General features: G+C 40.5%; 1 protein-coding gene across 5 annotated transcripts in view; it reads right to left on the bottom strand.

Moving 5' to 3' along the window:
• Positions 1-13,563, bottom strand: part of LOC139914698 (myocyte-specific enhancer factor 2D homolog) — a 31,303-nt gene extending 17,740 nt beyond the window's left edge. For all 5 annotated transcript variants that reach the window (XM_071903066.2, XM_071903068.2, XM_071903069.2 and 2 more), the window contains exons 1-2: positions 13,398-13,563; positions 4,744-5,140 (exon numbers count right to left, since the gene is read on the bottom strand). In XM_071903066.2, coding sequence (XP_071759167.2) covers positions 4,744-4,797 — 54 coding nt within the window. In that variant the 5' untranslated portion in view covers positions 4,798-5,140; positions 13,398-13,563. The remainder of the gene's footprint in view (positions 1-4,743; positions 5,141-13,397) is intronic.
• Between the last annotated feature and the right edge of the window lie 797 nt (positions 13,564-14,360).

The following is a 14,360-nucleotide window of genomic DNA, read 5'->3' as shown; positions in this document are numbered from 1 at the left end:
AAATCTAGACTAACAAATCAAATGGAAGTGAAAATTAGGGATAAGGGAGAGTGGATGTCTGATAGACTCCTCATGGCTTCTAATTTTGCATCGGCCAATTCATGGTAACAGTCTCCAAAGGCACACAATGTTGCATTGTTTTTTACATGTGGGTTTTATGTCATCTTTGCCTTGGCAGGAGTCATTACCTTGAAACCTCATTTCTCTAATATATAGGTCATATTATATTGATTATTAATAAAAAGTAAGAGAAATATAGAGACATGGTTAGCTGTACAACATAAAGCCTTAAAACAATAATGCTGTTTTTATTCCTTTCATCCAGGGACAGATGAGAAGCTTTCTGACGGTCCTGGGTCTTGGGCGGCTTGGAAGGCCGGAGACAGCAGCTCTCACCTGGATCTCACCACTGGGTCCAGGACCAACACCCTACTGTATCATCTCTCCTCGCAGGGAGAAAGAATTATAACTTCATTTATCATTTCTCAGAGCACTATATATAATTGTGTATATGCATTATTGGGCGGCACTAATTATTCATATTTACTTCTGAGACAAATTCAGGCATATCTGGAGTACATTAATCTTCTTTATGCTGTATTTGCCTCGACCAAAGCATAGTAAGTGGTAAAGTTCATGGTGGGTAGCTCATAAAGGAGTTACCTAGATGACTTGTTTTGACAGTAAATGAGTTAATGAGGGGGGAAAATGTGAAAAGTAGCCAAATGTTGATTTTCAGCTATGGCGTTTCATTGCTTGTAGTGTTTGGGTATATTTCAATGTGAACCTTCCATTGTCACTAGTATACTTGATCACTATTTTGCGTATGCAAACCAGAATGGCACAGCCAGCACTAGACACGCTGAGTCTAAACTCTTTATTTAAAATGGCAAGTTGACAAACATCCAACTTTGACAGCACCAGTGACAAGACAGATTTCATCCATTATGTATGAGAGGAAGCGAAGAGGGAGAAATGTATGTAGTCATGGTACTGTCAGATGCTTTAGATAAAACCATCCACCAAACAGCATAAGCACAGTGCGTTTTGTGTCTGCTTGGTGCTCCTGGGCTCTCTGTGCCTCCACTGACACGCAGTGGAATCAGTCTGCAACATCAATAAGGAAGCATCCTGGTCCAACTGGAAGATTCATTCAGCAACCAAAATTAATACTTGTTTATGCAACTTCTCTTAATTAATGTGATCAAGCAGGCTACATTTAAGTTATTTTCACCTGTATCCGTCTTGAAAATCAGAATGGAAACAGCATACCATGTACAAGAAATTTGGTAATATGTGATGGATTAACAGTGAGAGTAACCTGGATGACTATCAGGATATGGGAACCTTTTCTGGCTCAAAACTATTAGCACTACAGTAAAATAAAGTAAACAGATGTAATAGTGTGCCCCACCAACAATGAAGTGCGCCCACTTACAGTAAATGTGATTTGGTCAACAGAGCTGCTCCAGATTTTGCCATTTGTTGACATTACTGATTGTTAGACTTGATTCTCTGATGCTTCTTTCGGGAAGAGTGATTCATGTTTGCAAATTTCTATTTGAATGTTAAAACAAAAAAAGGAAGAACAGATTTCCACTTCATCTACGATGAGGCATGTCTGAACTTATCAGAATCTGGCCGACAGTGATGTTGACAGATATCTCTATCAATCGGGTCCAGTCTTCCTCGAGTCCTCCAACCTCAGATCTAGTCCAAACAGGAAAGCTACTGTACAGGACCTCACAGGTGGCACTATGGGCATGCTTAACACTTAGACCCAATGGCACATGTGCATTCTGGCACCAAAAAAGAACATCCTAAAATGCTATATGGGGATAGGTTTACTTTTCAGTGTCAGTGTCATAGAAGAGGTCAAAAGCACTGAGGATGGGGTGAAACTTTATCCATTCATCTTTCATAGGATGAAACAAGTGTCAGTAGGTGGTAGTGCTGTTACCACTTTTGATCAAATCACTGTCACACCAAAAGTCATGTGCAGCGCCTTCAAAAAGTATTCAACCCCCTTATTTTTTCCCCTCAAATTTTGTAGCAACACAGCCTGAATTCAAACACGATTAAATTAATGCCAAAGTGGATTTTTTTAGATAGACATTTTTTTTTTTTAACAAATCAATTACAAAGCTGAAATGTTTTGAGTGAGTAAGTATTCAACCTCTTTGCAGTGACTCTCCAAATTCAATTAAGGTGCATCCAATTTCCTTTGAATGTTATTGAGATGTCAATTTGATTGGAGTCCACTTGTGGCCAATTCAGTTGATTGGACATGATTCAGAATGAAACACATACTACATCTATTTAAGGTCCCACAGATAACAATGCATCTCAGAGCAGAAACTTTACCACGAAGTCCAAGGAAACTGTGCGTAGAATTCAGCGACAGAACTGTGAGGATGCATCGATTTGGGGAAAAGGTATAAAACAATTACTGAAGTGTTGGGAGTTCACAGGAACAATGGAAATGGAAGAGAAATGCTAAAAATACAGAGCTAACGAGATTCTTTATCGATGGTCGTCCGACCAAACTGAGCAAATGGCAAGAAGGATCTCGGTCAGGGAGGAGACCAAGAACCCAAGAAACACTTTGACAAAACTACAGAGCTCCTTGGCTGCGATGGGAGATCTTGCCGGAAGGACAGCAGTTCACAAATCTGGGCTGTATGGCAAAAGGGCCAGGAGAAAACCACATGAAAGGCAAAAAGAGGCACATGACAGTATGCCTGAAGTTTCCAAAAAAGCATGTGGAAGACTCTGTGGTCTGATCAAAACAAAGCCGCTCGTCACCCATCTAACACCGTCCCTACTGTGAAGCGGGGTGGCAGCCTCATGCTGTTTGGGGGGATTGTCATAGACAGAGACAGAGACTTGTAAAGGATAGAGAGAGCAATGAATTGAGCCAAAAAAACCTGCTTCAGAGTGCTAAAGACCTTAAACTGGGGTAAAGATTTATGTTCCAACAGGACAATGACGTCTAACACACTCTGTTTATAGACATGCCCCATCCAACCTGACCATGCTTAAAGCTGCCATATAGGAAACTTTGAATGTTGATGGCTCCCAATGGCAGAAAGATATAACTGTTTGAAAAAGCTGAACATCAATACCAAGAAATTATGTAATGTGACGTCAGTAAACTGCACACAGCATGCTCATGTTTACCAACCCAGCTGGACTGTAACGTTTTCTATGTTTACATGTTTTATAAAGACGATGCTCCTCTCTATTGCAGCTCCAATTTGCGATTAAGACTGATAAGATGGGTGTATTTTACATAAAAATCTGCAAGGAAGAATGGGAGAAAATGCCAAAATCCACACGTGACAAGTTAATACAGACGAATACAAAGCTGTAATCGCTGCCAAATGTGCTTCTACAAAAATATTGACTCTGGGGGTTGAATACTTATTTAATTGAGATATTTCTGTATTTCATTTTCAAAAACTCTTTGGCATTATGGGGTGTGTTGTGTTGATTGCTGACAAAAAAAATCTCAATATAATCCATTTTGCATTCGGGCTACAACACCACAAAATGTGGAAAAAGTCAAGGGGGTTGAATGCTTTCTGAAGGTACTGTGTACATGAACATAGCGTTATGGGTGGGGGAAATATTGATACAGCATATTATTGTGTATGTGGTATACTGCCCTATAATATTGCATTAATATGTTGACAACCAGTGTCTTTTTATTGCATATATTGAGGCTTTTCATGACCATATAGACCATATTATAGAATTATATTCTTGAAAATGGAAACACATTGCTATTGAAAGAGTGATTAAAAACCTAAAAGGCCTTGAGTTTCATATAGCTATCGATTCATGGCATTAACTCAAACATAAAATCAATTTGGACATTTCATTGCCCTGAGGGACATCATTTTTGTTTTTTACAGCACTCAAGACAAAATGGAGTGATAACATGCAATATGCAACAGTATTAAATTATATAATACTTTTTAAACAGGAATGTTGACAGAGCAACCTCATCATCCACAGCACTCCATTTCCATAGAAATGGTTGCTGAGATTGCTCAATCAATAAAAAGAGTTTACACAGCATTAAGAGCACATCAACTGTGTCCTTCTTACAAACAGAAAATGCTAAAAGGATTACAGGCACATCTGTCTTAATTGTAAGAGATATGTAGAGATATGCAAACTGTTAGTACGGGTCATTTTACTTTCAAATAGGCCTTCCTATGGGACGTTGCATTTGTATTATTGATACATCATGCTGCATTGAGCCAACAGTTTGCAGTTTGCTTTTGGCAAAAATAAAGTACGTTGTAACTTTATTAAGAAATATGATATGCAAAAATAAAATACTAATGTGTATTATTGTTGATTGTAGTAACATTATCAGTATTATTGAATGAGCTTAACTAAAAATAAGGTATTTACAACAATTGGCAATCCCAAATTGATACAAAAAAATGAACTGTTGCTGTTAAAATAGATCAGAGATGACAAGGGCTCAAACAAATGTTCAGGCAAGTCAAGTCAGTGGAATTATTCAGCATCTGTTCCCTAGTAACAATTCGGGTTTTAACACCTGGCATGATTATGATGACACTGGTTACGTTTCTTCTTGAGTTGATTAATCAATCAAGCACTAGAATAATCAGCAGAATAATCGATTGTCAAAATAATTTTTGTTGCTGCCCTATTCTACACCAAAGAGCCTAGAAGGAGAGAATTGGCCCAGAAAATAAAACTCACCTGCTTGTTCCTCTCATCAGTGATCCGCTGGATCTGAATCTTTTTCCTCCCCATGATGCTTTGCAGTTGTGGAGACAAATGTCGCGGTCAGTCAAGTCGAGAAGTGCCTCTCAGAGGGTGAGAGAGGAAGTGCAGCCTACTACCTCTTACTCGTGCCCAAAAATACTCAGACACAGTCATGCATCCCAGGATGCACGCACACACACATTTCTCAGCCCGGCTGTGGTGTGGCAACGTGGTCGACTCCCTTGCCAAAAGGCAGCGAGAGTGAAGGGTGGGCGCAGCAGAGACGTGTGAGGGTGTGGAGTGGGGGTCCTCAGTTCATCGTTTGCTCAACGGGGACAAAACTGGCCAGCTTCCCCGCTGTTGCCGTGGTGAGGAGGACGTCACTCCTCTCCTACATGAGACAGACAGACAGAGAGAGAAGGGTTACTCCAACAGCCCTTATGTACATAAACCATCACACAAACATCAACAGAAGTCTAAAATAAGTATGAGAGAGATAAACCTATGATATCTATCAGTAGATGAGGAAGAAGCATTCATAAATCAACAATCCATCTTCCATCCATCAAATTCTTGTGGTTACACCACATATTGTGGGATGTATGGGAGAAAATGAAATGGCCTATGTAACCCATGCTGTTCAGTGTAAATCAAATGAGGACAATGAAGGCATCGATGTCTGATTAAGAAACACATTTTTCACACACACACTCCAGGGTAGGAGGACACAGACAAATAAGATATCAAGCCTAAGGGATTTTCACCGGCCAGCATTGTTCTCAAGACTGTTCACAGCATTACAAGGCATGAAGCACCTTTAGGAGCAGGTGATCAAGGGCAGATGTTTCTGCTGCAGACCTGGGTGTTCAGTTTGGTCCCAACGTTTGGGCCAAAGATTTGGTTTATGCTAGCACTCACCATAACAAACACGTCAAGAGGAAAGACAATTAATTAAAGACTTAATTTTTGATTTGATGTACTTTATTCTTGACCCAAGAAGGTTTTCTTTTTGGCCTCTGGTTGGGATGCAGGGTCTGCCAGCTAGTACAGCACTCCTGCAGAAAGTAAGGGTTGAGTACCTTGCCCAAGGATACTTCAGCAGGTGCAGCTGCTGAAGTATCCTTGATCGAACCCGAGCCCTCCGGTTAGAGGACAACCTCACTAACCACCAAGTCATCCCACTGCCCTTCCTAAAAAATTGATTTGTGCTGATCCTATGGTCAGGGACAATTCAATCAAAATTTGTGAACATAAGCAGCATTCTCCAAAAGATAGAAAACAGGGAACTAAGACTTAAACCTGTGAGTCATCAAGATGTACAAGCGAACAGTCAACATGTTTTTCCCCCACGCATGATGCATCAGGCCCTTTGGGCCAGTCAGTGACTACACTGAACAATCAATGGCATTTTCATTTGAAGCAAAATCAGAACAGAAAAGCTGATGATGAAAAGGATGTCAGTGTGTGGGCCTCGCTATGGGCAGCTGAGGGACAGTTGATAGTAATTATAACTGATTCTATGGCAAAAGTGCAGCTCAATGCCTGTTCTGCTGCCCTCTAATCTCTCTCTTCCATGCATGTTGTTCCTACACACAGGTTACTATCAACTTTCTGCCATACGATGTAGCTCCAGCCACTGGAGTTTACTGTGTACTGCTTAACGATGATTGACAGGATCAGAGTGATAATATTACTGCATTTACTTTAAGCACGAGGTCTTTCACAAAGAGCTAATATGGAACATGGATGTTTTTCCTAAAATGTGACTGGGCAGTCCACTCACTGTTTTAGGGGGAGGAACATGGATGAGTCTCTTTTTGTTCATTCATTGGTTGGTTCGTTCATCCATGCATCTATCTGTTCTTCATGCATGATATCTCAAACACCACTGATCAGATTCTGACAAAACTTGGGGGAATGATGCATCTCACTATTGCATTTCAGCATTTTCAAATTTACACTGACTGGCCCAAAGGGGGCGGTACAATTACAGGTCAAAACATTATTTTGTTACTGGCTGTCCGTGGGGGAGACAGCATCATTTGTGGGTGACGACGTGTTTACTGTTGACTTGTTTTTCTTCATTCAAACAGAAAGCAGAGAGGGAGACAGATTAGGGGAGACAGGAGAGAAAGTTCTGGTGAGATTTGATCCTTGGCCAGCATGAGCTCACAAATGGCTTCAGAGTTGGCATAACCACTCAACCATCTCTGGGCATGGAACGTGGAAAACTAACGCACACGAGAGATGAAACGCCCACACCAATATTTGAAGGTAAAAAAAGAACAAAAGAATGTCGACATCAAGAAAAAACATTACAATTCAATGATTAAGTGCCATTACAAAAAGTGCTCAGTGCAATGAAAATATTAATAAAAAGGGCCGACGTGTTTCGATCTCACATGATCATCATCAGTGTCAAAGTACATTGACAATTTCTGGACATTTATATACAGTCAGCACATAGGCCTAGGTAGGCCTAGGTTCACCAAACAACACACCACAGAGGATGTGGAAAACCTGAAGGTTTAGTTTAAGTCACAAAAAAAACAAACTAACAAAATAAATACATAAATTGATTGATTCATTTTAAAAAAGGAATCGTCTGAAGGCTAGGGCCCATCAGGCCATGCAGTACATGCCGGCACATCTTTCATCTTGAACCTGGAGTAGAGTAACACAGCCTCTGTTTTCTGTGATTTTCTGAATGATCTGAATTAACCAAACATTTTCTGATTATTTAAATATTAAGTGTTGCATTGGTATAGACCACAATACAATAATGGAGCAACATTTCAGCTATCAGAAACTTTTAGAAATACTTTTACTGAATTGGTCATTAGAAAATCAACCATTTCCATAATTCATAGATTGACTCTGTAGTATTAGCACAATTTCTTCATTTCATTCTGAATTGAGATTCAGTCTCTTCAGTCTATTTAGGCATAACATGTTGTAAATTGTAAATATTTGTACATTTGATTTTTTTTAAGCCATTACTGAAAACCTTGCAAAAAGTTGAGGTCAAAGTTAGATCTGTTATATGAAGGCATCAGTGTCTTTACATACTGGATGGATAGTGCTTATAATAATGAGATTTTTTACAAACTGTCAGGGCTTCACTCATTATTGCAGACTGTGCTACAGTCTGGCTGGCTATCTTTTTCCATGTATGGGCTTAATCACTGGTATATCTTTATAAGGCCATCCTTGGAAAGCAGCTTTACCATTTGGGCATTTCTATTACTGAGGTCCAAGAGTAATTTCTGCTGACTGGCCCTAAAGCTTAGAAGAACATTAATAAGAAAGCCTTTAGATCTCTGCCACCTCTGTGTGGAATAGGCTGCAGACAGATTTGAAACTGATGGTCATTCTCTTGAACATGTTAGACACAGAGACTAATCGAGCCAAAAGTTGAATTCGTTTTACAACAGAAATGTATTCCTGCCTTCTGTAGCAAATGAGTGGAACTGCTAAAATCTTGTTGTGTGCTTGTGATGAGTTAGCTGCAGCAAGGCGCGTAAAATCTCAGCATGGCTGTTCTCACTGATAAGGAAGGAGTTATGTCATGATCCTCTGGTGTTTGTGTTCAATCTTCAGTGAAAAAGACTGTATTTAACACGATAGGGATTCCACATTTATTTACATGTAAAACAAATATTGATTGCAAGTACTGTGGTCTGCTCAATACAAATATTGAGTTTTTATAATGTTTCATTATAGCCTAGTTTTTAACTGTCTATCACAACAATCACCACCACCCCAGCGCTGAAATATTTTCTGCATCTCTGACTTTTAGTTAGACCAGACCCATTGCATGCACCCTGGACAGCTATTAAAAGTATGTCACCTACCCTAAAAACCCCCGTGTTCTCTCCCACACATGAACGCAGCCAAGTGGCCATTATGTTAAAAGGTTCTCCCTCCAGTCATGACCCTCCAAGTCCATGCTTTTCTGTGGGATCTTTGTGAGGCCAGATGGAAAATATGAAAACCAATCACAGCAGCCAGTGGCGTGCACATGGGGCCTCTGCTAACCCAGCTTCACTGCACTTCAGACGGTGGGCAACTTGAGAATTAATCAGCGGTTGTAATAAAATCCAGCATATAAGGAATTCAGCAACTCTCAGTAGAAATCTCAAGTCGCTACAGTGTCATTCATCAGTGTCATGTATCGATGATATAATGTCAACGACATGCGGTGACCTAGCGCAGGCGGCCTACACACTTCAAGCTGTTGGATTCTTACAGAAACAAAGAATTACAAGAACAGCAACAATAAAAAAGAACAAAAAATGTAGTAGCCTATCGTGCATTTTCTGATCAAGGGTTCAAATAGTAGTAGATGGTTTTATTTTGTCGTTGAAATTGGTATAGACCCACTTTATTTAGGCCAATTTATTGGATAACCAGACAGCATCAATACCTCAACATCAAAATAAAAACTATTTGAGATTGCAAATGCCGTCAGATGTTTATACAGCAGTACTTTGCTTATGTGGGCCAGAGCCAGTTAACAATCTGCGACCGTGGCAGTGATAATCAAGTCAACTCGAAGGCTTTTAAATCCCTGTAATGATTTCCATTATCAGACAATACGCTCAGACCAGCACTTAATCTGGATAACCCCCGAGCATAACATGATACTCAAAAGAAAGACGTAGGTGAGGCGGTTTGTGCTGTGCCTGGATGGAGCTTTTCAGATATACATTTCATCTGTACTCACAGTAGTCCTGGACATTGTAGACCACATCACAGATCATTCAGTCATTAGCTCCAACTGAACGGCACCGATTCTGAACAATTACCACAACAAGAAATGTAGAAATATCCCGCTGCTAGAGGCAAACATGATTAAAGAAGTGCTCTTCCCCTACTGACTTAACTAACTTTGCCACTGTCAGGCTGCAATATTATCTTTGATTAGCTGTGAATTGACCAGAATGGGGCTACACTGCAAGGCTTCTGTCTAGCCTGACTCTCCCCACTGCCCTCTGCATGGCTGCCCCCTCATTACTGTAATTGACACGTTCATCCCTCCTCTTCCCCCTCAAGGCGCTGACGGCTCAATTAGGAGCTGGCCGGGGGACTGATTGGACGCCAAGATAATGAGGTCGCCGCTTGGCTAAAACTGAGCCCTGGACCCGGCCAAACCCAGCTCGCTCTGTGACATACGGGGACCAAAAGAGGCAGGAAGATGCGTTTTTTTTTCCTAGTCAACCTGAAGAAACTTGGGAAGCCTCAAGACAGAAAGGTGTAATAGTCGAAAATGAATGACCCTCGGCTGCACCAAGTTCGCCTCATTATCTTAAGAGGGCAGGCATTCTGTCACCTTGGTAAAAAATGAGCCACACGTGCGTTGCTTGAATCATCCAGTGGTTTTGCAATGGATATTCTTCTGATGAGGAGAAGTGCAATCAAGCTCAGGGTGGGCATCTGTCTGTTTTGGAGTAGTGTAATTAGTGGCAGTGACCTTTAGCAGATTATGCACTGGCCAATGAAATGTGCCAAAGCCCTGAGATAAATAGTAGGAGCCTCAAACCTGGGAGACAGTGGGGTTTGACCGTCCACAGCTCTCAGACAGCGGTGTTGAACGGCCATAAAGGCTCAATCTCCTCTGCCCAAGGATGGACAGGGTTGATTTACACTCAATACCAAGTCTTGTCAATTTACATGCAGAATTAAAACTTAGCGTAACCCTGACAACAACAAAGAAGGTAAGATGTAAACATGGAAATTGGTGTCTTTGTGTAGCCTACAAGCATGTGTCACATTATCTGCTTTGGAGAAAGTTTCCACAGTTTTCACAAAATACGTCACATTGATGAATCTTCCTTTAACCTTTACCTGACCAGACAAGATCGGTAGAAAATGATAACCCGAGGCAGACTCACACTACACAGTTTTAAACATCATTTAGGTATTCAAACACACAGATTTCACTGTCAAATTTTAAAAGTTCTAATATAACAGTGTTTGATGTACTATGCCACAGTTACCACCACAGATTATGTAAAATATTGCTGAGGAGACCAACAAATTACAAGATGAGATGCTACCAAAACACATTATCTCTAAGCATAATATCTATCCAATTAACCTTCCTTCATAATAACACAACAGCTCTTTCACGTCTCATTTAACCCCTTTTGCTTTTGGATCCTTTCCCCCTCATGTTTTACCATAAAATAAATCACTAGCAGGCAATTCAACAGTACCCCATTGAAAAATTATAGTTCTGTGCCAACAGAACTATAACCACCCAATCATTGACAAATTTGAGAGACGGTTGTGTTTCAGCCATACAAGTCTATATTTATCTATAAATATCATTTTATTTAACATTTTAGTGAGCAGGTAGGGGTTCAGTGTATTGCTCAAGGAGAATTTGACAGGACATTTGGATGTTAACGGGACTGAACCTGTGACCCAATAAATGGCATTTAAAATCACTGTATGAGGTGTTCCTGTGAGCCATATTTTCAACACTTTTGGATGGCGAACGCTGTACCTGGTCTAGCGATTAAAATATAATCACTACCAGTCAGGCTTCTCTCTTAAGAGGGCACTTGAGGAGAAATCAATTTCAGAGTTTAAAAAAGGTAAGTAATAAATTATTAGTTTCCAGACATCCCTGAAAGATTTACACCAACAGAGAGGAATCAAACTTTAATATCATACTGACATTCCATTGACTGTTTGTTGTAAATCTACCATGTAAAGTGTTTTATTCATTTTTTTCTGTTTAGACTTGTATGACTGTATTTGTAATTTTTAACTTAGTCACATACATAGTCTCTCTCTCTTGGTTGCAAAGTAAATGGACATTCTCTGTGACATGTATTCAATTTGCCTTAATATACACCTGAACTACTGCAATAAAGATCATTCCTAGTTTGATTCTTTGTCTGACTCACATGCTTCATCTGAACTGAGAGACAAAAATGAAAATTTAGAGATCCTAAATGATGCTAATAAAGGGTTTGCAAATCTGGTGATGATGTGCTCAAGGATTGTTGCTGGGGAGAAGTCCTTGGTTTCATTCGGCTCATCTTGGCAACCTTTCACAGCTTCTTCAGCTCAAAGTCCTGGTCCATGAGGATTTCAAGTTGCAATAGCATTGTTATTTTAAGCATTGTAATAAAATATGTTTGTTGATGAGAGCAAGGTTTTTATGCCAGTGCATGGACAGCCAATATCTTTCTCTTAGTCACAGCGTGGAAAAAAGCATGGCGTATATAAGGGCATCCACAATGCAAACTAATGCTGGAACTAAGGTGCCATTTTGGGACTTGCAGAACTTAGCTTCAAGTTTCCTTTTATTTAAAATAAGGATTTGAAGCTTAAACAAAACACATAATACAGATTAGTATTACAGTAAACAGGCTGGTGCTGCAGAAGTCTGATTTGTGATATTTGCCATTAAGCTCCCTGTCAAATAAGTGACCCACATACCCTATATAACCTACCGTTTGTGATTTCTGTGTTCATAATGAGTGGGTCTGTACTGCATAGCAAGGTTGATCAGACTCCATCAGCGAAGGGGGTTCACTATGGTGCATCACTCTGTCAAACTGGCCTACTTCTAGCCCAACAGCTTTGGTATCCCCCTTGGGATGCCACAGAAAATCATGGCTGCTGATTTCCAGCGCACATGACTCTAAAGTGATAATGTCCCATGCTAAGCCATAATCAGTGCCCTAATTTGAATGTTCCTGGCCGAGGTTGCTGTTAAGGTGAATGTTAAGAATACTATTTAACTGCACTTATAATAATTAGGCCATTCAGGTGCCCTTTTGCTTCTCAGTGGCATCACAGCTTGGCATCTAACGTTAGCAGAAATTAGTAGTGCGATGCTTTTTGTACAGAATCAAAGCTATTCCAAAGCAAACTTCCTCCAGGCACAGAGTCTAAACATTACCTTAAACCAATGCAAGGAAATATTAGCATTTATTTCTTGAGGCTGTTGTCAGAATGAAGCCTCAGCCACTGAAAACTGCTATTGGATGAACAGCTTTGAACAATAGGTCCCTTATCTGTGTAGTTAGTCTGTTGGCTCCTTAATGTCATTAGACTACTGACCATGTTAGAGTAGGAATGTGGACGTCCACTTGAGCTTGAAATGCTTGTTTTAACACACTGGGAGCTCGACTCTCATTACAGAGCAGTTGTGTCCTAAACAATATATATAAACGGAGTGTGGAGACGCTGCTGTGAGGCGAAGTAGGCCCACTGACGGCAGACAGGTACAGGGTCTGATTTGACAGGTTGGAGGCATTAGACTGTTAACAAACGGCGTGTGCTGATGAAACCAAACCAAATGCCCTCTTTTAGATAACCACAACCAGGCACGACTCACAGAGCAGGAGACAAGCTACTACTATACAGGCCATTTCACAATTTCTAACGAGTCCGACCGACAGCCATTACCTTCCTTACACTCTCCATAACTCGTATGGCGAGCTGGAGCACGCACTAATTAAAAAATCATAATACAGACACCGTTAAGTGCGGCGCAGATTGCGCGCGTATGTAATATAAATCTAAAAGTGCTGCTTTTACTTTGTTATATTTAAATAATAAAGCAAGCAGGTCTGTTCCTGTGCGAGGAAAAAAGACGCAGGAAGGAAATGTATCATTCCACTTACCCTGAAATATTGCTGTTAAAACCGGCGATAGGCCTGCCGCCAATCGATTCACAGCTGAACCTGTTTTAATTAAGACGCATCCAGTAATTAGACTCTAACGACGCCTCTATTTACATAAATCCGCGGCATTATATTCCATTTAATGTAGAAGTAACTATACTGTCCACCCAGGCGATACAGTGTACCCAGTGTACGATCAACGTCATTGACATTAGCTCGAGATTGACATGTCAAGAATCCAATAACAAGCCGACGTTCGAGCGGCTAATCCAATCAGAGGACGAGTTACTGAAGTGGGAGGGTCCGCACGAGAGGACATGACGGAGGTGACGGCCATGTTCTGCAATAGTGTTTGTATCCCTCCGCCTCAGTATTTACCTTTTGCATGATTTTGCATGTGGGGAAAATGTCACTGTAGCCCCACTGTGCCCTCCCTGCTTTCCATAGGAAAACCCGTTAGGCCATTTGTTTTTCACATCTGTAATCAACAGTGCGAGCCACACACACAACAGTCCGCGACCTGTTAATGTGGCCAAAGAGAGAAATGTCAACTGTTGTAAAGTGTATATTCTCTAAGTGTCCTCCCAGATTATTTATTTTCATGGCATCAGACGTTATGGCATGCTACAATGTTCACAAGAATACCAAAGCTTGACACAGCCGGCTGAAATTTCCTCTGATTCCTCAACCATTTCCCCAGTGAAAATAGTGCATTGGCATGAGTAACTGGATGGCCCCCAACATGTCAAAACATATTAATGGATCCTTGTAGTTTTCTTACACTGGAATAATTCATGTAAACTCTGATGGTTATGAAACAGGAGTATGGGAAGCACATCCACATCAGTGTTTTAAGGGGATACCTTGACTTGTTTTGTTTTTTATCATAACAAATATGTTTCTTCTATAAGCCCCTTGTGACACAATACTGAAAATGATCTGTGTTGTCCTTTTATTGAACTC

This window comes from Centroberyx gerrardi, chromosome 19, assembly GCF_048128805.1.
Source record: "Centroberyx gerrardi isolate f3 chromosome 19, fCenGer3.hap1.cur.20231027, whole genome shotgun sequence".
Classification (NCBI taxonomy): Eukaryota; Metazoa; Chordata; class Actinopteri; order Beryciformes; family Berycidae; genus Centroberyx; species Centroberyx gerrardi.
This window is presented reverse-complemented; position numbering and strand designations above follow the sequence as displayed.